Here is a 23,372-nt window from a genome sequence, read left to right on the forward strand (position 1 = left end):
TGGCTCATGTCAGGTTTTTTTGATAAATTCAGTGCTGTTGTATACGATCTTCTGGTTGGTTTATCAAATGTAGAATATAATCAGATTATCAAATGCAGTATCATAATACAGGCTGTTCATTTATTTACAATTTTGACTTAGGGGTAGACCACCTGTGGTTTCTAAAGCTTTAAGAATGTTGTTTGGGCAAAACCCAGAGGCCTGTATCCCCAACCCATCTTAAACCTCATGCATACATCCCTATGTAAGCACACAAGAAAAAAACAAACCCAAGAGAGATAGAGAATTGGTGGAGGAAGGAAGTGAAGAGGAGAAGAAAACCAACATTGAAATTCTAGCCTACTTTTTTAATCTGGGGCAAGTGGAAAATAATTTTGCCAGTATTGCGGAAGATAGCTGCAATAGTCCATAGCTTTCTAAAGTGAGATGGCCTTTGAATTTAAAACGGTATGACTGGTGGAAACAAGCTGAGTAAAGGTTGTTTTAGGGTTGGTTTTTTCCCCTAAGTGTGTGAGTAGAGAAGATGGCAGAGAGGAGCAGAATTACTAATAATCAGGTGTTCAAACTGTTCGCCAGAAAACAAACAAAATGCAATTATTTCTAGGTACTTTGATATCTAAGCACAATCCAATTGTATGTGTTTTGTTTACAGCTAAAGAAGCAATTTCCCACCATGAACCTGAGGATTCCAGCTAAAAGAATATTTGGAGATAATTTTGATCCCGGTAAGTTATTATCTTGTTACTCATTTTGTCAGTTTCTTTATATGAAAATTGATCTATTCCAACCTACAAGAAAGCTGTCTTAGATGAATTTTATACCAGTCCTCAAAACAGTGACTAAACCAAAGTTTAGTCATGCTTCAGTCAAGAACAGGAACTAGCGTAGGTAGGTGTTATACCTTGTGATCTTGAGCAAAGTGGTTCAGTGCCTCTCTTGCGCTGAAGGCTATAGCTCCTCCCAACCCTCCTATATTCAGGATTATGAGAGATTCTGAACTGTCAGATGTAACTTCTATAAAAGCAAAAGATAAAATCCAAACTCTTCTAACCGTATGCCTAGTAAATTTTAAACTTCCTTTGTGTGACTTTTTTTTTGCCCCTCTGAAAAATGAAATAACTAAAGGATTTATCTTTGAAGGCTTTTGAACTCTCTGTATCTAAATGTGCTTCCTTGAACAATTTAGATGAAAATGAACCTCTTCCTGTTGTTGTTCCATTACAGAAGCCTGTCTATTGTGAACATGATGTGATCCAGTTAGCAGTGATAGGTCCCAATTAAGCTTGCTCTGTCCACATCAAAATACTAATGGAAAATCACTTATAAAGTGCATTGAACTAACCTAGGTGGCACCACTGGGAGGCCTGGCCTTTGCTCTGTGTGTTTATACCCTTCATTCAGGCCATTTTTGGTTAAGGGTTTTCCTGGTGGTCACTGGGAACCTCCCACCCTCCCCTGGCTTGCTGATGTGGTCACTTCTTCCTGCACCTGTTTCAAGCATGTCATTTTCTTCTTTGCTGAAGAACAAATGGATCCAAAGATGTTGAACTTCTTGGGATATGTTGTTTCGGGTTTTTGAGATTGTTTAAAACAAGTTAATTTTTGGCAGTGACAGGTAATCATCTGGATCCTGACACGAAACTCCCTTTTATTTTTTTATTAAAATAATCAAATGCAAGTGTCCAGGCTCTGATGTCCTCTTCTGATGAAGATGTAAATGATTGCCAAAAGTTCTACATGTATTATGTCTGCAAGGGCTTCTTGGTTTGGTTTGGTTTCTTTCCTTTTCTCTGACCTTGGGGTTTTCAGAGCTGGCTGAAGACCTAGTAATGTAATGCAGTCTGGTCTGCTATACAGCCAAATGTACAGGTGGATTTCCTGGAGTAAAATTTAGAAAACTGGAGTTTAAATGGGGGGGAAGAAAAACCCTAAAACTTTATTAAAACTATATATGTAAAACAAAGTCCTCAGACTTGTTTTAAATTTCCGTGAGCTATCCTGAAGTCCTTTAAGCATGAGAAACTGAATAGTTCTCAAGATGTTTTGTGCTGGGGGGCAGGGTGGAGATGGAGCCATGATGCTCATTTAAATAATTCTTTATCTTAACACTGATTTATTGAAGCTTTGATGTAATGTTTCTGCTGGCTTCTGAAATAATTCACATACTTTACAAATGGTGAAAAGGTATTTTACTTCTGTCAACCCATGCTTGGGTACGCAGCATTGTACTGTTTCATTGGAGTCGTAAGTGCAGTAGAGTGAAACTTACATACCACTTTTCCCAAAGTCTACCAAAAATAGTGTCATAACATACATTATCATCTAAATGCTCCATTTTTATTTTATTAGGTTATTTCAAAATTAATCTTGTTTTAACTTCAGAAATGGGGCAGAGGGAAATCACAGAAACCAGTCAGAATACAGAACTAGAAAATTATATTTGACCTGATGTGATGCAGGTGTCTTATCAACAACATGGATAGCTCTGTAGGCTTAGCGTGGCTGATTGCACTGTACATCCACTGTACTGAAACTGCTGATGTTGGTGACTCCTGTAACATCTTTATGCAGATTCCTGTTTGATGTCAATAATTTGGGATTATTAAATACCCTAACAAGGGTTTAGGGATTACATCCCTGAAAAAATATGAACATTTTTCTTAATATTTGAAATATAGCTTCTAATTGAAATTTAATTTTAATTTAAAATTTTAATAGTTGTCAGTAATCTATATGTGACAGAAAGAGTCATTGGAATACCTTGAAAGATAATACACAGTTAAATATCCTTTTTCCATACAAATTATTGTTGATATGAGTAATGAAAGACAAGTTTATTCTGTTTCACACTTCATTTCATGTTAGAGCTTTTTTCTGTTTCAAGTCCCTTGTGTATCTTTACATATTGCTAAAGAAAAGTTACGCGTTTTAAGCTTTGGGTGAGGGTGGAGATTCTGAGGATTTTCTATTTTTTTACGATAGAGATGATGTCCAAAATGGGGGTGGGGGGGAAGCATTTTATTTAGTTATCTTTAATGGTTACATGAGTGCCTGCTGGCTGGATTGTGCAACTTTCCCACTGCCATACGTATATTACAGAAATATGCTGCTTGGTGGGACTGTTCGTGTAAAAACTTGACTGGGGCAACTGATGCCAAGTTTTGCCTGTGGCTTTTTTCTGAGTGGAATCAGGACCTGAAGGGCTCACCTGTGCAACAAAGGCTGCACAGGTTAGCCCACTGTGGTTGCACGCTGTTCTTGAAGCACTTCAGTGCACTTTTAATCCACCTGGCTTTCTACATTTTCAGGTAGTGTAGCAGAGAAACTGCAATTTGTTCTCTTGCCTCACTTGAATGTTTTAAACTTGTGATTTTGATACACAGAACCAATTGTGAACCAATCTCTTTTTAACTGCTGTTCAAGTCCTAAAAAACCCTAAATTTGAAAATAAGTCTTTTTCTTAAGCTGACTGATCATTCTAATAAATCTATCTCTTTTTTTTCCAGATTTCATTAAACAGAGAAGAGCAGGACTGAATGAATTCATTCAGAACTTAGTTAGACAGCCGGAGTTATGCAACCAGTAAGTAGTTTCATTGCTATTTTATAAGGACTATTTAAAAGACATGAGATGTCAAATACAAAATTGCAAGTTAAGTACTTTTAAGTACCAGAAAATGTATTCTACCTGTTCAGTGCTCTTAAGTATAATAAATAAACTTTATTATGGCTGTGCATTCCTTCAGGAAAAGTCTACAGACTGATGAACAGTATAAAGATGCCTTTGTTTTCTGAAAACTAATCTACAAATAAACTTGCAGGCAATTAACTGATTTTAGTTCAAGAGGTGCAGGTTCCAATGTAAACTCTGTTGCTGTAGGGCAGGTGTTTGTTTTGCTGATAGCTTTACCATTGGAAAACTCTACTGTCATTTGCTACTACATTGTCATTCTGGGAGTAAGTCACTGCCTGCATCCTTTTGTTAGAGCAGTTCGTGTGCCTACTCCAGAACTTGTTTTAAGTGTGTTAACCAAGTAGCTTAATCAGCTTGCTTAGGTGGTTTGGGATAACCAAGCTGACCTGCCTAAAGCAAATGAGTAAGTTTGCACATAAACTCTTCCATCGGAAGAACTGCAGGTGTGTTAACCTCCATCGGTGGGACAGTGATGAATGAGAGGTGGTGATACGGTAGAGTAAGCTCCAGTTAAATCTGGAGGATAGCGCTTCTGTGTGTGAACTGATTTGGGGGGTAAACTGCATTTTTATTTCAGTTTAAATCTATACCTAATCAGTGTAAACTAAAATGATGCAGCTTTCTATGTTGAGCTATTAAAATGGTAAAGCTCTATGTTTGGCTTTAGTGTTGAGTAAATGTCTTTAATCTGCTTTGTTTAATTAGCCTATATGTACAACCTGTGAAACTGCCAGTTTCCCCCAGGAAAAAAAAAATCTCTAACAGAATATTGCTGCAGTTTGCAGTGTGCAGTCAGGTTATTTTTTTTCCAACGAATGGACTATTTAATGTCCTGTTAACCTGAAATATCTACTTACTTTCTTTTTTGGAAAAAAAAGGAACATTTTATATATACTTCCTTGTGATAAGTGGAAAAAATCTCTAAACAAAGTCTTCACAGTGGAATAGTTTTCAACTAGAACAAATACTGTAAGGTTTGTGGTTGTAGTTGTGTTTTTCTCTGCGAAAGAATAAAAAGCACTTTAAATAACTAATTATTGAAAGCTAATCTGTTTTGTTACATTAGGGAAGGACACTGGTTTTATTTAGCACAATCCCCTCCCCTGTTTGGTTGTCAGTATGTCCAAGTACAAAATATTTTGTCTCAAAACATGCTATATTTGTTCTCCAAAGGTAAAATGGTACTTTTCTTTTTTTATGCAAATCAAAGTTGTGTGCTTTAAAAAAAAAAAGTCAAACCTCAAATCCACTTGCCACCTTAAATTTTTGTGAGCTTTTAAAATTGTTTTATGCTCAAATGCATCTGTAGCTGAATCTATGTTCTTTAACATGGCACTTAGTTTTAATGGATCAGACAGGCTAACTTAAATCAGTATTAAGAAATAGATCTTATAAAGCGTTTTGGTGCTGTTGAAAGTGTGTTAAATAAAAAGCTTATTAGGCATAGTTCTACAATAAAACAAAATAGAGACTGAAGTTTGTCTTGTGCTGCTCTCCTCCTCCCCACCCTTAAAGTAACAGTGATTTACGTGGGAGAAAAAGCAAGCCTTTAATTCACAATTCGGTGCAAAAGCATTTAATTTTATAATTGTATTAATAATTACATAATCTGTCACCTTTTCTATGTGCCAATGAATGTTATTAGTGAAGAAATACCAAAACTTTATGACCTTGGTTGTTTCTGGGTTTTTTTTGTAAAATCTACTCAAGGAATATGTGGTGGCTGAGTCTTCACAGATAGTCCACATCCTTGCTTTCTTAGACTGTTTTGCTTTAATGTGCTAATTAAATTTGATAGTAGGTAAAATAATTTCTGTAAAGTTAGTAATGTACAAGGAAGATTTAGGGGGTTATGCATTCTCACAGAACTTTAAGGAAGTCCACCTTCTACTATATCTTCTAAGCATTAAAACCAGTATCAGGATGTCATATTTTTAAGTCCTACCTAGGAAAACTGTTTCACTAAAAGTTTAAGGGTGGTTCATGATGATGTCCTCATTTCTGGAAGGGAAGGCATCTGAACATCTGAATTGAAAAGCACAAACATCAGATTCAGTGTGTCCAAGATGGTAATATTTACATTATTCTCTGAAACATGCAGCACTGTGTCCTTTTTTTTTTTTTTTTCTTCTTCAGTGGACTTTGTTCTTGGATCTGACATGTTTGTTGAATATTGTGTCAAAGCCAAACCTTTCTGCTCAATAATAAACCCAACAAAAACCTGAAGTGTGTTAGAGTGATTAGAGAGACCCTGTAATGGTTGATAAGGATTTTTCTGCAATCACTGTCAGATGGAATATGGGGCGAGATGGATTATTGGCTTACAGCGAATTGGGAATTAAGTGGACTAGCTTCAAGCTGCATTTACTCAGCTAACTGTATTTGATAGAGAACTTGCTCTCACGGATAGCGTGCAGATGTTGCAAAAAAAAAAAAAAAGTCAGAAGGGATAGACATCTGATAATGCGTCCCCCTTGCTGGCTGAATAGGAGCTGGGGGTTTGTTACTTGTGAGCACTGCGAGGCCCCCTGTATCACTGAGCAACTATTCAAATTTGGCTGCTTACCCCCTCAAATGTAGGTCTTCACTGAAAAAGTAATGCATTTAATTGTCAATCAGAACATATTCAAAGAAAATCTGTTTGAATCCAAATCTATAATAGAGAATGCATTAAAGATGTAATGTAGTTATTTTTAAATAGTCCAAAGTAGCTCCTTAATGAAAATGAGAACATTTGCGTAACACTTGAAGAACTCAAGGATGGCAATACCCTGCAACCTGTATGGGGAAATGAGTTATCAGTTCTTTTAAGTGAGAAGCGGGGTTCTGCATTTATTCCCTAGAAGAAAATCAGAGTGACTAGATTTTTCTGGTTTCAAAGTCTGATGAATATAAAAATGAATATGAAACCCCTGGATTGTAAGATCTTGCAGTCCGTGATTGGGAAAGCAAACCTTGCATTACATTAATTGTGCTCTTTTATGGCTTTTTGAGCCTTTGCTTTGTGTAAGAAAGATAGTGGTGGTGGTGGTTTTTTTTTTTAACAGGTGTGTGGAGAAGAGGGAGGAGCTGGGCACCATTATTTAAATAAAGTGTGTCTTAAACGTTACGGTTCTGTCACTGGCAATTAATTTTACCATTTTGTTTCAAAATTTGTGTAACTTTTTGAGCTTGTTCATATTTGTGGATGTGTCCAAAATTTTTGCGTGGCTTCCTGTGTTCCTGTGGGAAGGCTAATGCAGAACAAGTATCACAGAAAGAACCATGTTTAGGCAGAGCTTGACACCCCTTCGTGGATTTCAGAGATTATCCATAAACTAAATTTATCCAGTCAATCATAAAAATCCAGACAAAACCAACTTTTGCTGGTAGTATATGTACAACGTATATCAAGCATCCTTTTTAAACTGTTTTCTTGATCCTTTTAATTTGATATGTGAGGTTATTTTAGCAATAGTTTCAGTGTATTTTAAAATACATTGAGTTAATACATGTGAGCTAATATAGCACAGAAGTCCTACCAATCCCTATAGCATTTTGCATAACATGCTGCAATCTTGGCTAAGAAGTTGGTGCATTAAACTTTTTCTTTTTAATCACTACCTCTCTGCAGTGCTTTTAAAATTAAAAATGTGAACAATGTAACATTGATCAGTTAAGCTTCTGGCTGCCATGTATTGCGAAGGTTGTTGAATACCCAGCAACTGTACAGCCACCTTTTACTGTGAATGGAATTTTTTTTTTTTCCCTGCTGTGAATTCAGTCATGGACAAAGTTACTATAGTAACTATTTGAGATGTATTACAACATGCTCTATTTAATCAGCCAGTTGTCCAGAATAGTTAATGCTGAAAGGTAATTAAGGTCTCGTTTTGTTGTCCTGTCTAGTGAAAAGCATTCACCATAACTTTTTATTCTTGATGTAATGATATCCAAAGATTCTGAAGCTTAAATTGTTGCATCATGAGCCAATATTACTACAATATTCAAACCACAGCGATTTTTGTCTTCCTGGGACTCAGGATACAAGATAGACCCTGAAATAGATGAGAATTTGGAGTTCATATAAGATGGGAAGAACTAAACTGAAATGATGGTGGGAAATTGTGTGACCAATCTTGTTGCTGTATTTTAAACCTGAAAAGCTGAAGGTAACTGAAACAGATTTCAAGTAGGGTTTAGGAATACAGAATGTAAGCGGTGGAGACTGGGAGCCTCAGATAGCGTAGGACATGAATTAGGTTCAGTAATGCTAATATGAAATACAGGAGCTGGAGAAATGTCAGAAACAGCTCATCTCTTACTTCTGATCCTCACTTTACAGAAGTGTGGAGGGTGAAATGGATTGAAAATAGCAAAGCGAGTATGTCTGCTTCTTATATAAAACTACCCTATTTTATATATACTAGGGATAAGATAAAAGAGCAGTTCCATAGTAAGTTAGTGCTTTTCTTGTACTGAAGGGCTCATGCCGAGTTTCCCATCAGTGGCTGCCCTGAGACCTTCTCAAAGAACTGAAATCTCTGAAATTTAGGTAAGATTTCTTCCTTGGTAAGCAGGTTGCCTTTTAGTTAACTGAAGGAACTTGAAAGGTTCAGGTCATCTCTTAAAGTGGTATATAGGCTAAACGTGATACCCATTTGTTTAGGAGTTAATTTTGCCTCATTTGTATTACATTATTCTGTACTGCCTCGCTGTGCTGTGGTTAAGACAGATGTTACATTCTTTTGAACCTGCTGTTGGGTAAGCCTTGCTTCCTGGGAGCAGCTTCTCAGAATTCTCTTACTTTCCCTCCTTTCTCCCAGTCCTCTTCCCCCAGCCCCCACCAAGACAAGCTAGATACCAATGCTAAAGTTAAAATGCATCTCCTTAGGTACTGTGGGAAGCTTGTAGTCTCTCTTGCTGTTTCCTGAAGGATAGCGTTTGTGTCCTGCAGCTGACTGGAAGGATTGCTTACGTTGTCTTGTCAGTGCCCAGCTAGAATGCATTCTGAATACAAAATCACCATCTTCTGCTTTAAAGCGAATGGGGACAGGAACGTTACTGCCATGTACCTCCTGGGACATGCATCTCTCTTTGGATCACAGACTATGTATTTCAGTCTGTATTGTGTTGGACTATTTCATTAATTTTGGAAAACAAAATGGTTTTAAACTCTTCAGTTTTTTGAAAGAAAATTGGTTTCCTGGTGGTTGGTAGCCAGTTAGAACTCATGCTTTGGATAGTGTTCGTTCTTCTAATAATTACCTTTTAATGCAGTTCTGCAGAGCATTTCCTTATGAAGTCTTCACATACATATACTTTAACAAGTCAGGTTTTTTGCAAGTGGAAAATTTTATGTACTGTATGTGACACATTCAGCAGTTGAATTATGTTGCTATAAAAGCAGTTCTTGTACACAGTCCTTAATTACCAGAACGTAAATATAAAATTTTGTGATAAGTAACTCCTCTGTACACTGCTGTTTGATCCTGTGCTTCCTATGCTTATGGCTGAAAATCATGCAGATTATCAGTGTTCTAATGAAGTTAACTGTGTTTCTAGCCCAGATGTCAGAGCGTTTCTTCAGATGGATAACCCAAAACACCAGTCGGATCCCTCTGAAGATGAAGATGAAAGGAGCAGTCGGAAGGTAATAAAACAGAAGTAGAAGAGTCTTCTAAATTTTAGCTACTTGAGGGCAATCTTAAGTATATTATTTACTGAAAATTATTGGGTGGTTTTGCTATAAATCCCCTCCATGCTCTTTTCAACAAATGTGTTCCACTGGGGGCTGTATGGTATTTTTCTGTCAGGTGTGAACTCCAGAGAAGGGTAAAAGTGATTGCTAGCTTTGTCTCGCTTCTTCCCCACTTGCTTTAGTCATAGCGTAGCTGTCACAGTTTTTGCAGTCTCTTTAAAGATTCTTGCTAAGAACATCTGGCAAGGAGCAGGGGAGATTGAATGTTTAATTTGTCTTTTTGTTTGCTTGTATGTTGTTTTTTTTTGTTTTTTTTTTTTTTTTTAAATAGGGGGAGAAATACAGTTCTCTTGAGGGGAAAAAAAGCAGTCTTTCTAAAAGTCACTCAGGAGCAAGGATGGATTTGATTTCATTTCACATACAACACTGTGTGAGGTCTGAAGCCTCTTGTGTCGCAAAAGCCACTATATAGCTAGATGGATCCTCTGAAAATCAATTTACAGCCTCCAGAAACAGTGCTGTTTGAAAAAAGGAGTATTTCTAGGAAGGCAGAAGTGCCATATTTAAACTTGTTTTCTCCGTGGCTCACTTCTTGGCATACAGATGTGATCTTAGTACTTCTCTTCTTATTCAGCCCCTGCTAAAGATGTAAGAGTTGTCATTTTGGTTTGTGTGTGATCCACAGCAGATTTAGTGTTTTTTGAAAGTTTCACTTCCAAAGACACCAGTCTTTGCCTTTTTTTTGTTTTAAAAATACCAGTTTCCTCCTCCTTTGAAAGGTATTTTATGTAATGTGGAATGATCAAAACCTTCCGTGGAAAGTTAATGATGTGTCATGCCACAACAAATTCCAAAATAGGAAGAGAGCTAATGCATAGTGGCCTGGACCATACTTTTTGATAGAAAATTCACCTTCTCATAGTTACTGTAAGTGGTGAAGCTGAAGAATAAGGAACAAAAACAAACCCTTAAGAAAAGAAAAATCTTAAAACTTAGATAATAGCTTTTTTAAAACTGTCCAGTACCATTGTGTGATTGGCTCTTATTAGTGAATAAAGGCATCCAGCACTGCTGTCAGGGCATTCTCTGCTTCTGTAGGAGTACTGGTTTTGTAATGCCTGCTAGCCTGTCCCCAGCTAACTTGTATTTGAGTGCAGTTTATCCTTCTCTGATAAAGTCCAAAACCACAATGAGGGTACAAATACTGCTTTTTTAAATCAAAAACAAAATGGAGAAAATTACCTAAATGACAGTGGCTTCCTCTTCTCCCTGTAATTGACAAATTCTGCCTGGGTGTGTACTGTTAAGATTCATGCCATTCCTGGAATTGAGTTAGTTAACCTTTAATGTCAGGGTAGAAAAGGTTGGTAATGTTTTTCTTGGGGCAGGGAGAATGTTCACTTTTGTTTTTTTAAAAGCACTGTGTCTTTCATTAATTACTCTTGCATAAACAGTGTGGGTTTAAAATTATTTTATTGGTAAGATCTTCAAAAATTTATAATAAAAGGTAGAAAATATATTCCTAGAGCAAATACAGAAAGGGTTAAGTTCTGGATGAGGAAAAAGTTGTTTGTTGAAACGCTCATAAATTTTTGTTCCTAATCTTGTCCTCTGTGTCTGGACACAATTATTTTATTAACTTCATCCTTGAATATGATGTGTGTAGAAATAATTTGTGACAAGGTGATGATGGCCAGATATTTCAACTTAGGAATTTCCCAATGTGGATGTTAGATCTCTTTAAAAACCTAATGTAACAAGTCTGAAGGTATGGATTGAGCAAATTAGTAGAGTATTTTGAAATTAATATTAGTTGAAATGTAAGAGAGAATTAAAAAAAAAAAAAAAAAAAAAGTAAAAATAAACCTCTTTGTCTCTCCCAACAGTTAAACTCTACCTCACAGAATATCAACTTGGGACCATCTGGAAATCCTCAGTAGGTTTCAGTTAAATTGAATTAAAATGTAATTCAATTTAATGTAAATTTTTTATTTTAATGAAATTTTATTAAAGTTGATTTTAAAACCTGAAAAATTAGACTGAGTGTAATTGTTAATAGTATGAAAAGTTCTTTGGATATATGCCTTTATTTGTTGATTTGCACTGCTTGGGAGGAAGCAAAACATTGAATCTTGTGCTGCATAAACAACCACTGTTAAAACATTTTTTCCTTTTCACCTTCAGATTTTGTTAGTCTACTATCCTTTTACTTAAGGATGCTATAGCAAAGATGACCTCTCTGAGTTGGGAGTGGTCACACAACTGTTAAGAATGTGAACAGTTTCTGAAAACAGGTTTGTTCTAATGCACGGCAAAGGAGCAGCTTGCCTTGTTGATACTACAAACATAGTTACTGCAGTCGTAACTTGCTTCTCTGTTCCGTGTCTTCTGTAGAGTTTCTATTCTCAGTTCTGTGTGAATCTATGCTTTTCTCATCTAGGAGATGACTGCTATTTTGGTTTTGCTTTTTTCACAGATTTGTTCTGGGCTAACAGGAGGAAATGCTTAATAGATTGCAAAGAAATGAAATTTAAGAGTACTTCCCTTCAGGGGCAATTAATGGAGAGGTGTATGGTGATGTAACTGTTGTTTTGGAATTTGAAAACATAGATAACTGTTTTGCTGACAAAAATGTCTCTGCATTATATTTAAGAAAAAATTGAGGGAATCCTGGGAAATAACTGAAAGGAGTGGTGATGTGGGAAGTGGAAAAACTGAGAGTGAGTTCATACATACACACACAGAAGTGCAAGGTGTTAGGGCCTCCCTCCTCTCGCTGTAATTTAAAATGAGAGAGGAATGGGTGGAGGGAAGGATGGGATAAGCAAAGAGAGAATAGATAACAAACTTCGTCCTTCCTTCCTTCCCCCATGTAAGCTTGAGAATCCATTTGGCCCTCTGGAAATGAGAAATAAGCTCCAGGAAAAGTCAGGGGGAAATGGAGACTTAAAAATTACAAGAAACTAAACTATGGGGAACAAAAGAACAGTCTTGCTCCTCCTTTACATCTTAAACTTACAAAATAATATAAACTCAAAGGATGCAACTTGAACACTCTCCCTGGAGGAAAATGGAATTGCAAAATGAAGAGGAGTCATTGTCTCCAAGGGAAAATCTGCAGAAGTCTAGGTGTAGGTAGAATGAAGAATAAAGGAGAGTGCTAACAGACCGTTCTTCTCACATTACAACTCAAGACTTCTGTATAGCTATAAAGCTTGAAATTTCTACCCAAATGACGTGTCTCCCTCTGAAATATCTTTCAGTGCTAAACCAACAGACTTTGATTTCCTGAAAGTTATTGGGAAAGGCAGCTTTGGCAAGGTGAGCTTTCTTATTACTGTGTCTTATCCTGGTGCAAGGATGCTAGCTGGTATCTTGTGCATGGTGACTGTTGGCTAGATTTGGCCGGGGGTTTTGGAAGTGGTATAGTCTAGGATAGCATGTAAACTGTCGCATTGGATCCCTGTTGCTGCTTCTTTACAGCCCTGCCGTTTTTTCCCTGGTGTGGCAGTGGGCAGTTGTTGGGAATTACAAAAGGGAGCGTTTCCCTTTCTTGTTAAGAGCAATAGGGATCCTCTGTTTCCCCCAGAGAGGAAGGGAGGTACCCCTGTGCTTATGCAGCAGCTGGAGTACGAATTGTGCATTTCCCTTTATTGGCATGGACTAATGCTATGGAGGAGTGTGAGCAACAGCCCATTGAAAAGTGACTCAAATATTGATATTCTACAAAGATGCAACAGAGAATCCCTCTTGAAATCTTTGTTTTCGGATTATTTTTCAAGGTGTTGTTTTCCATTAAATTATTTTTAAAACTTACAAAACCAGCTGAAATTGATCTTGATAGAGATTCAGCAGGTCCTGGAAAATAAATGTTACAATTCAGTCTTTCGTGATATAACTATCATGACAGATTTTACTGAACTGTAAGCTCACTCTATTGGTGATTATATTGCTGATTGACTATATTAAAGGCAAAGAAACTCTATTGTGAAAAAATAGCACGAATACTTTCCAGTTATGCTGAAATTATGAAAATAATACTAATAGAATGTGAACTGCAACAAACACATATCTTAATTTGTTTTGAATTTCACAGGTTCTCCTTGCAAAACGAAAACTGGATGGGAAATACTATGCTGTCAAAGTGCTGCAGAAAAAGATTGTTCTTAATAGGAAAGAGGTGAAGAGAAATATTTTTTTCTCCACCCACCTCCCTTCCTTTTTCCCTTAATTACAGAATTGTTCCTGTTTGCTTACTGATCTTTTACTTCCTTACAGCAAAAACATATTATGGCTGAACGTAATGTGCTTTTGAAAAATGTGAAACATCCTTTTTTGGTTGGATTACATTACTCATTCCAAACAACGGAAAAGCTTTACTTTGTCCTGGATTTTGTTAATGGAGGAGAGGTATGTGGTGGTTGTGTTTTGGATTTGAGTCTCTCTATTTTGCTAATTTTAGGTGGGAGGAATGAAATGATCCTTTACAATGGGCTGTGATCAGTATTCTCCCAATTTTGAAAATCCTATTATTATCTGCTGTTACTACAGACTTCTATAGCTATATGGACCCTGTTCCTCTTCTTATCAACAACTTTACTCCCGATTTTATTCATGGTTGTCAGATACATTTATGTAACTAAAATACAGTATTTGTACCTTTATTACGAATTAATCTTATGTTGACATTTTTCGCCATGTAAAACTGTCTTTTCCTCTTGCATCTGCATTAGCTGAGACACTAGTATTTCAAAAGCGGAAGGAAGGAAACTGGCAACTGAACTGATACTATTGGGAACCTTGGGATTATTCTGTAGCTTTGCGTGGTCTAATTTACTTTTTGCTGAATAGCCTTATCCTCAGGATTCTTTGCCTTGAAGTGATGCTATTGAATCTGAGTTAAGTAACATGGGGGAAAACTTATGAAAGAAATGGAGAAAGTCTGTGCATGTTTAAATAAACTTCTGGAGCAGTTTGTCTTCAGCTAGGCACCTGTTGCTTTTCAAAGTGCCCAATACTTCCAGGAGTGCTCAAGAAATTCATGTATAAACTGGTTGAATAGCCAATACACATGAGAAGGGTATAAAATGTTGCTTCTATTCCTTCAGAAGGTTGTGTGGAAAATCAAGGGTCTTGTAGACTAATAATACCTGGACCTATCTAGGAAATTAGTTGTGATTGAAGAAAACAGCGTAGTGAAAAATTATTGTATGAAAGGAACTATCCAACATACATGCTTTAAAGAAGAGCTGTATGTCGTCACTTGCTGTGTTTTCAATTTGGTAATTTATTGGTGTAAAATTACACGTTTCAGAAGGTCTTACAAGTGCTTAAGGCAGAACAGGAAAGAAGGAGGAGACAGGGTACTGTTGTAGACGATAAAACTCTGGTAGCTGAAAGAGCACAGGAGAAGGGGTAGAATTTAAATAGTTTGTTTTGGCATATCTCAAGGCTTTCTATTATGTCGCTGCAGCTGGATATACACAGACAAGTATAAAGTATGCTGAATAAACCAGGATGAGATACGAACTGGGGTATACATTAGTTCATATTCATATGGCCTACTGTCAGTATTTATGATGCTCCTAGAGCTGGCATTCTGACCCCTTTAAGTGTCAGAGTTGGGACAAGATGGGTCTTTTCGCATCTTATTTAGATGCTATTAGCAAACTCCTGGTTTGCTCTACTCTGAATTCCTGGCCACAACTTTGTTTGGCATTCTTCCAGGCAAACTAAAATACAGTTCAAAACAGCTTTCAAATTTGAATGAAGTGCTTGGAAAGCTTTGGTGCCTTTTTATATTTTTTCCCAAACTTTGTAGGCAGAAAACAGAAAATTTCTGGAAGATAAAATTTCTGTTCTCTTAAAATGTTTAGAAGTTGAATAGGTGGTATAGTTTCATCTGTATATTTATGATTTAATCTTTGGCTAGACTTCCGTATCTGCTCAAACTATTTGAAGCCAGACAGCTCTCTCTAGTTGTGAGAATTTGTGGATCAGCTTGGAATATACATATCCTAAAGTGATCTACATCTAGGTGATTTCAGAATACAATTATATAAATACTTATATACAAAACTTGGAATGCAAGCCTATACAGAAATGGAAGATTACTTGTTTGACACCAGTTTATATTCTGTTAGGAGGCTATCTTGCATGATTTAATCTTGCCAACCTCTATTCACAGCTTAGTGGTTTACTCTAGTTCCTTTTGACTAGTCTTGGGTTTAGGGGAATGTTTTTATGTGTTTGAGTTACCTATCCATTTCTGAGCTACAAAAGAGAGGAAAGGAAGTGAGTAACAGAATGACAAAGTCATGCAGCAAAAACAATTATATTTCATTTTACGTTTTTAAAAAAAGTGGGACAGCTAAATAAAATCAGTTTTTACTGTTAAAATTATGCATTACTAACCTGTTTTTTTGTGTGTAATGTTCTTATTTACTATTTGCATATTTACAGCTGTTCTTTCACTTACAAAGAGAACGTTCCTTTCCTGAGCACAGAGCCAGATTTTATGCTGCTGAAATAGCCAGTGCACTGGGCTACTTACACTCCATAAATATAGTGTACAGGTAAGTTTCTGAAATGTATCCCTGTCCTGCAGAAGTTCAAAATAGGACAAAATACTGAATAAAAACCACTACATGAAATCATCTTATGGGAAACTCGAACGTAACAATTCCACCAAAACTTGAAGCTTTCAGCTGAAGAATAGAAGTCCTTGCCTCTGAAGCTCTTGTGTTAGTGACTGCTGTCTTGAATTAATACAATTTTTTTTTTTTTTCAATAGGGATTTAAAACCAGAAAACATTCTCCTAGATTCACTAGTAAGTATGCAACATTGTTTTTGGTTTTCTGTGTTCTCTCATAAAACTGACACTTATGTGTATCCACATGTTGACCATGTTCTGTTTTTAAAATGCCACTCTTTCTTAAACAGGGTCATGTTGTGTTGACAGACTTCGGACTTTGTAAAGAAGGGATTGCAAGTTCTGATACCACTGCAACTTTTTGTGGGACACCAGAAGTATGTTGACAACTTTTGTGGTTTTTGACTAGTAATGACTGTTGACTATTATTAATATTTGTGTAACTGGAAGATAAAATATACTCCATTTTGTACTGTTTGAGATTTGCATTCTTTCAACAAGCTCTTCCATGAAACCAAACCAAAGACAAGCTTCCTGCAGATCTGTTCTTTGTCCTTTTTACTAATACACAATGTCTCCTGCTTACTACCCACACCCCCATAACTCATCTCTTCCTTCCTCCTTTTTTCCAGCCCTTTTAAAACATTCTGTTCCTCCCATGTCTCCTAACTGCTGGCTAGACACAGGACAGTTAGCTTGTGTAACAGCTGCAACAGATTTGCCAATATGAATCTACTTACCATATTCTGCCACTGATTTTTAGTAAGTTTATAAGGACTTCAATATCTGTGAGTCTTGAGCAAATTTTGCGTATGTGTGAAACTGCACTTGCTGACTGAGTTTATTCAACTCTGTCTCTTTCTGCTAAGAAAACTAGGCTGGAAAACTCAGAACCTGGAGGTCTTGAACACATGAGGAATTCACTGAAATGCCAGGATTAGTGGCTTTGATAATTTGATAAACATACTTTAAATTACAGAAAAGGCCTTTGAAGGCAGTGAAGGATGAGTGAGGAGTAGTATTTAGCTGAAACATTTGAACTCAAAAAAAAAAAAAGGGCAGGTGGCAACATGTCACAACTTACCCTAGTTATGATCAGAGTAGGAATCCATAAAACTGAGTGGTAAATGCGAGCTGAAACAATATTTGCTGAATATTACGGAAAGTTCAAAGGACAATATATAGAACACTGGTAACTCTGGATCTGTTTGAGAAAATCTTTGGGGTTTTTTTGTGTGTTCAGAGGCTGTCTTCACACTTACCTTGGACTTGCATGAAGTGCAACATAAGAGGATGCTAATGCTTTGCTTCATATGAGTTCTTAAAAATACCAAGACTAAACATAGCAGTTGTGTGTTAGGCTTTCTAATCCAAGATTTAGATTCAAATATTTCATGATCCTGCTAAAAGTGTAGTGATCTTCTCAGTGTTTCTAAGCACTGAGTTGAATGACTTGGTGAGTTCCAACACCTTAAAAGCTCAAAAGAGGTTGTGAAAGATTAGAAAAAGCTTAAGTAGTTGAGTTCAAAATACTTCAGCTGCTTTTCATGCTTTTGCAGGGTCATCTATAGACAAATGAGTTACAGGGCACTCACACATACAGAAAGTTTGAGAAAGACATGTAATTTTGTGCCTTGTCTGACAATGCTGTCATCTATTTGTAAGTTAAATTTCAGAATTTGGATACTAGAATGATAGAAGTGAGCATCCTCTTGTTTTGAGAGGTTAGAAACTGTGTGTCTTGTAGATGAGGGCTGGGATGATGATGATCCAGCCATAGTGATTTTATATTACATATTCACAAAGAATAGTCTTGTGTTATGAAGTGGCTGTCCTTGTGCTGTAGTGTTAGTAAGCTCTGAGATCCTGAGTAGATTTCTTGCAAGGCAGATGGAAACCAGTTAGCATTGTCATTCAGTGTTCGGTGGCATCGGATGTTTATCACAAATGAGTCAAGTGATACCTATTTGACAAGAATCTCCAATTTAGCAACTCGCAACACATGCCCTCATCGAGATTTACAGTGAAACTTAATATAGGTCATAAAATGTCTCAATAGTGATAGATTTGAAGCAGAATTAAGATCTTCTCCTTTCATTTTTATGTACTGGATGGGGAGCATACAGGCTGAGGATGGCAGAGTAGGCATGGCTAGTAGCCAGCTTACTGAGAGATGTTGCCCCTGCGACAGTGCAGCAATCTGAAATGTAAAACAAGTTTTATAATAGAGGTGGCAAAGTATCTTGGCAAAACAATAATGTGTGGGAAGTATTGTTTCAGTTGGGAAAACAGCTGTCCTACTTGGTAAATGACCAGATGGTGACGAAGTATTTGCCAGGTTTGTTGAAGAACAAGATAAATACTTAGCAATCTTAAAATTGCTTTTTCAGTTCAGCAGCCTTTCCTGAAGGTGTTTACTGTGATGTGACTAAAAACTAGGTTTTATTCTTGCTAGCCTAATGCTCTAAAATACTTTTTTTTATTATTTATTTTAGTATCTTGCACCAGAAGTCATTAAAAAGCAGCCCTATGACAACACAGTAGACTGGTGGTGCCTTGGTGCAGTTCTTTATGAAATGCTTTATGGGCTGGTATGTACTTTAATATGTGGGTTGCTTCCCCCCTTCCTCCCCCTTTATGTGAAGTAACCCCGGAGTGTTGTTAAAGATGCTAACTTTTGCAAAATATTGAAATACTCCACTTAAATGGATGAACAGTTTGTCTTATACTTAACATAGCACCTGTTTTTCTCTTTTCGATTTTTTATTGCATCTTGATGTCTAAAATTTTTCTTTCCAGTGAACTGCTGGACATCAACTCCAATGAAGACAAGTAGCCATCACTTTGAGGGAATGTGAGAGTAAACTGAATCAACAGTGATAATACCCAATAAAAAAACCCAACTTACAAGTGAAATTTTGCCAAATATTGGAATAAATAAAATTAAAAGACTTTTTTTTACTTGAGTCTCCCAGAATTTCTCCTAGCTTTTCTACTTCTTGATGCAGCATTAAAACAAAAAATCTTACTATGCTTCTTCTAGTCATATGTAGTCACTCCAGTAACAATCTCTTCTGTTAGTTTTCTTGAGTTTTCTCTCCTCCCATAGGACCTTAAATAGGGAGATAGATTTGTTTTTCCACACTCATGTTCTTTTCAAACAAATTCAATGGGAGCTTTGAAGCTGGATGGCATCTATGGCTGTTTATGAGAACATGTTAGGGGAAGCTATCAGGTGTAAAGATCTGGGAATGGTGATAGCAGAATTAGAAGTTAGTAGTGCATAGGAAGAGGTAGATTTCTTCTTCACTGCTAGCAGTTTGTATTTCTTATAGAATTATTTACTGATTTACATGATACACATGAAACAAAATGCCACATGTGGCTTCAAATTCATGTATAACTTTTATTTTTTAGCCTCCTTTTTACTGCCGTGATGTTGCTGAGATGTATGAGAATATTCTTCATAAACCCCTAGTTTTGCGCCCAGGAATCAGTCTTACAGCCTGGTCTATTCTGGAAGAACTTTTGGAGAAAGATCGGCAAAGCAGACTTGGAGCAAGGGAAGATTTTGTATGTAATGTCCTAATTTATCAAGCCATACATCTTTTAAAGAGACATCACCAAATTTATGTGCACAGCACAGGTTTAATAGTTAGAGATTGCTCTGTTACGGCTGTCTCTGTTCTCCTCCTTTTTATTTCTTCATTAAAGACACCAGTATGGTCAATCCCTGAAAGTTGTTGGGGATAGGAGAGAGATGATTGTCGTGGGATATAAATATTTTGAGCTTGGTTGCTGCTGTACCTGCCAGCACAGGAAGCACAATTCCTGGTGTAGTAGTCACTAAGGTGTACTAAGGTAGGTTTCACTGTTCGTAGTGAAACTGGGAAATAATCAAAAGAAAAGGCTATTTACTGGTAATGTCAGTTTAACTAACTACATGAAAAACAGTCTTCAGATAAAGAGGAACACTAGTACCCTGCAAACAGCAGATCTTTTTTATTTTTAGCCTTAAAATCATGGCAAATGTTCTCCCAGTGTAACACCAAAAACTTTGTTTGCAAGAAGGTGATGTGAGAAAGTATAGATGTCCTCAGAACTGTGCAATGAGGAATGATCTAGAAGGACTTCTTCCATCCATTAATTGTGAGATCTTCATAGTCTTCTGTTTGCAGCCTTAATGTTAGGTAGTCTGTTGACCTTGCAGCAGAGCATTTAGACTATGACATCGTACTTTCTCACAGTGTGGAGCAAGATGAAAGGATGGTAGTATTTAGCATAGCTGTTTGCTGCTTCATAACTAGTAAGCATATTGCAGAGTTGTTGAAGCAGCCGCTTCTCAGACAATGATCTGCTTTACAAAAGCTAACAAAACTTCAAGGCAGGAGCAGAGATACTAACAGAAAACATTCTTGCTCTGTGGTAAAGTTCAAGGTCGTTGATTTTAAGGCTTAAAAGCAGAAAATATCTTAAAAGGAAACCAGTTTGTAGAGGCAGGCTAAGAAATTTCATTTGCTGTTTTTACCAACTACAGCTTTTATTGCAAAGTAAATATGTGAATAAATAAACTGATGAAGCACTTGACTTCCTTATGTGCGTGCAGTCTGAAGTAGTATTTACTGTGATGCGCAGGATGGATTTCTGAAATACCTAAAATCTTTATTCTTTACTGCAGCTTGAAATTCAAAAGCACCCGTTCTTTGAATCTCTCAGCTGGACTGATCTTCTTCAGAAGAAGATTCCACCACCATTTAATCCTAATGTGGTAGGTGCCCGGTGCTGTTTTAGTTCATACCTGCCAAATTTCTGCCTTTGAGGGCTCATCTATTGGCAAAGAATGTTTGTTTCAGAATGGTGAAGAATGGGAACCCCCCAGTACTGACTGGCCTTTTGAGCAGTCACACTTTTGAGCAGTGATACTGTCTTTTTTTACTTAAAAATCAGTTTGACATATCATTGTTTCCTCTGCTCATTCCTGTCAAAGTACTCTCAATTTTTGTGGGGTCTGAAGACCAAAGAAGAAAATACAGATAGTGTCTTTATTTGAAAACTTTCCAAAAGACTGATTTCCTGCTTTTTTGTAGTTATTAAGCCTTAGTTGCAGCTTTTCTTTATCCTCCCATCAGTTTAAACTGTGTCAACCTGTGACTGCTTGTCCAAAAACTCGGGGGGGGGCCAGGCAGGGAGAAAGTCCTTCCTAAAGTCAAATGAGAGCATCGCCTTTTGTTGAGTCTGTATCTGTTTGGTGAAGAAGCCTTAGCTGTCTTGTCTCTTCTCTCTGTGACTAAATATTAATATGCTTTAGTTCTTAGGTGTGTTACTGGGAAGCTGATCTATCATAACAACAGTATGGTTGCTAGAATTTAACACTTGAAGTATTATTGATGGAAAAGGGAGAAAGAGAATTTGGTGGGCCGTGGGTTTGTCTTTTTTTTTGGTGGGTTTTGGTTTTGGGGGTTGGTTTGGGGTTTTTTTTGGGGGGTAGGAGGTGGTGGTGTTAGTTTTTGCATCTCCGTAACAGTCATTTAAGGAATATGAAGAAATGTCTCTTTCTTAGGTTTATCAGATCATAAAGGTGTGTAGGCTTTGGCCTGAACTCCAGCCTGAAAGAAACAGGCAGGCTTTTAATAAGTTTCAGGGATGCTGTGGTGTGCTTCCTTAAATGTACTGTACTTAAATAGGAAAGAACAGCATAAAGTAGATGGCCTCAAAAGTTAAACTTGAAATCTAAAGGACAAGCACAAGTTTAAAACTTGGTATCAATATGGTATCTTTCTGTTTTCTAGGTTGGACCAGATGATATTGGGAATTTTGATGCAGTGTTTACAGAAGAAATGGTCCCATACTCAGTTTGTGTTTCTTCCGATTACAACATTGTTAATGCCAGTGTCCTAGAGGCAGATGATGCATTTGTTGGATTTTCTTATGCACCACCTTCTGAAGATATGTTTTCCTAGGAAGTGAGAAGCCAACAGTGTGTTGGAAGTCTTGGGGTGAACTGAAATGTTAGGGTTATGGACACATTCCAAAATAGTGTAACTAGTGCCTCATTTTGTATGTAGGTTTGAAACCTATAAACAAACTTTCTCTGCTGTATAGGAGGAATTTGGGCATTTTGGATGGCTTGCTTTGGGATTTGAACTGTTTGTTCCTGCTGCAGAAAATATTTTTAAAACCTTTAAAAAGCATTCTCTACATATTTTTTAAGCAAAAACACTGACTGTTCTCCTCAACCCCTTCAAGTTTACATTCATACCTATCTAAGATTTGGCTGGCACAAACAGCAGCAAATTTAGTAAATTTATAAATGCTTTTGTACCTATTTACAGTGACTTTGTGCTTGAATTGTAACTATGCAAATTGTCTTTTGTATATCGTGGTTTAAAAAAGGTAAATGTTTTCCCTGTTACATCGGTTTTAAATATATGTTAATTTACCTGTCAGCACTTAAATGAGGGGTTAATGTAAGTTAAGACCAAGATTCTTAAAGGACTTCTACAGAATGAAAAGTTGGTCATGTAAAACAGGATTGTTGCTCGTGCGCTTGCTGAAATACCCATTCACTCAACTGGATTATCTGAGGTATGGGGGATTACTCAAAGCAAGGATGGAACAAACTAACTGGATTGATTTGATAACATTACTGATCATGTGTTCTACTTTTCTTTCCTCCTTGAGATAAATATGTCTATATTTCAACTACATTAAAAATATTTTTGGTTAAAACTCTGCTTTTCCAAAGATACAATATGCAATAATCACTGTTACTTTAAAAGGCTATCTTGCTTTCACCTTCTGGAGGTGGGCGGTGAGGGGATCATGCCAAATATTAGGGATTTTTTTCACAAATTTATAGTTTGACACACTAATAATGTTCCAAATTGATTGTATCTTAACGTTCATAGCTACTTGTCTTTGTGTTCCAGTTTGCACCATTTTTAAATCTTCACTTGATATTAGGGGACAAAAAAGTAAATTATGCTTATAATTTTAAAAATGTGAAAAGCTCTTGTATTTTTCATAACATACACGTGTATGGACAAACTGATAATTCTGAACAATTTCTGTTTAAGGAAATTTTTTTAAACAATGCAAAAATTGACTGCAGTTATAGTGTATAAAGGCCTATCACGGTAGTAGTTTTATTATATATATATATTACTTGTAAATAACAACTTATTTTTGTCTGTTACTTCAAAAATGTTCTGTGTTTTTGTTCATAAATACATTCCGTTAAATGCCTTGATTTGAGAGAAGTCTGATAAGACACTGATGAGTAGCCAGAGTTAAACATTAGATAAATTTCAATATCTAAATCATCTCAATTTTGACAAAACAAGAAC

At 36.6% G+C, this 23,372-nt stretch overlaps 1 protein-coding gene across 1 annotated transcript in view; it reads left to right on the plus strand.

Moving 5' to 3' along the window:
• LOC104071738 (serine/threonine-protein kinase Sgk3) overlaps window positions 1–22,750 on the plus strand; it is a 29,095-nt gene extending 6,345 nt beyond the window's left edge. The window contains exons 3-16 of the mRNA XM_009588094.1: window positions 653–725; window positions 3,507–3,582; window positions 9,238–9,325; window positions 11,260–11,309; window positions 12,637–12,694; window positions 13,470–13,553; window positions 13,652–13,783; window positions 15,836–15,948; window positions 16,167–16,203; window positions 16,317–16,403; window positions 18,522–18,617; window positions 19,444–19,599; window positions 20,705–20,794; window positions 21,816–22,750. Coding sequence (XP_009586389.1) covers window positions 653–725; window positions 3,507–3,582; window positions 9,238–9,325; window positions 11,260–11,309; window positions 12,637–12,694; window positions 13,470–13,553; window positions 13,652–13,783; window positions 15,836–15,948; window positions 16,167–16,203; window positions 16,317–16,403; window positions 18,522–18,617; window positions 19,444–19,599; window positions 20,705–20,794; window positions 21,816–21,986 — 1,311 coding nt within the window. The 3' untranslated portion in view covers window positions 21,987–22,750. The remainder of the gene's footprint in view (window positions 1–652; window positions 726–3,506; window positions 3,583–9,237; window positions 9,326–11,259; window positions 11,310–12,636; window positions 12,695–13,469; window positions 13,554–13,651; window positions 13,784–15,835; window positions 15,949–16,166; window positions 16,204–16,316; window positions 16,404–18,521; window positions 18,618–19,443; window positions 19,600–20,704; window positions 20,795–21,815) is intronic.
• The last annotated feature ends 622 nt before the right edge of the window (window positions 22,751–23,372 follow it).

The sequence above is a fragment of the Fulmarus glacialis genome, unplaced genomic scaffold (genome assembly GCF_000690835.1).
Source record: "Fulmarus glacialis isolate BGI_N327 unplaced genomic scaffold, ASM69083v1 scaffold43681, whole genome shotgun sequence".
Lineage (NCBI taxonomy): Eukaryota > Metazoa > Chordata > Aves > Procellariiformes > Procellariidae > Fulmarus > Fulmarus glacialis.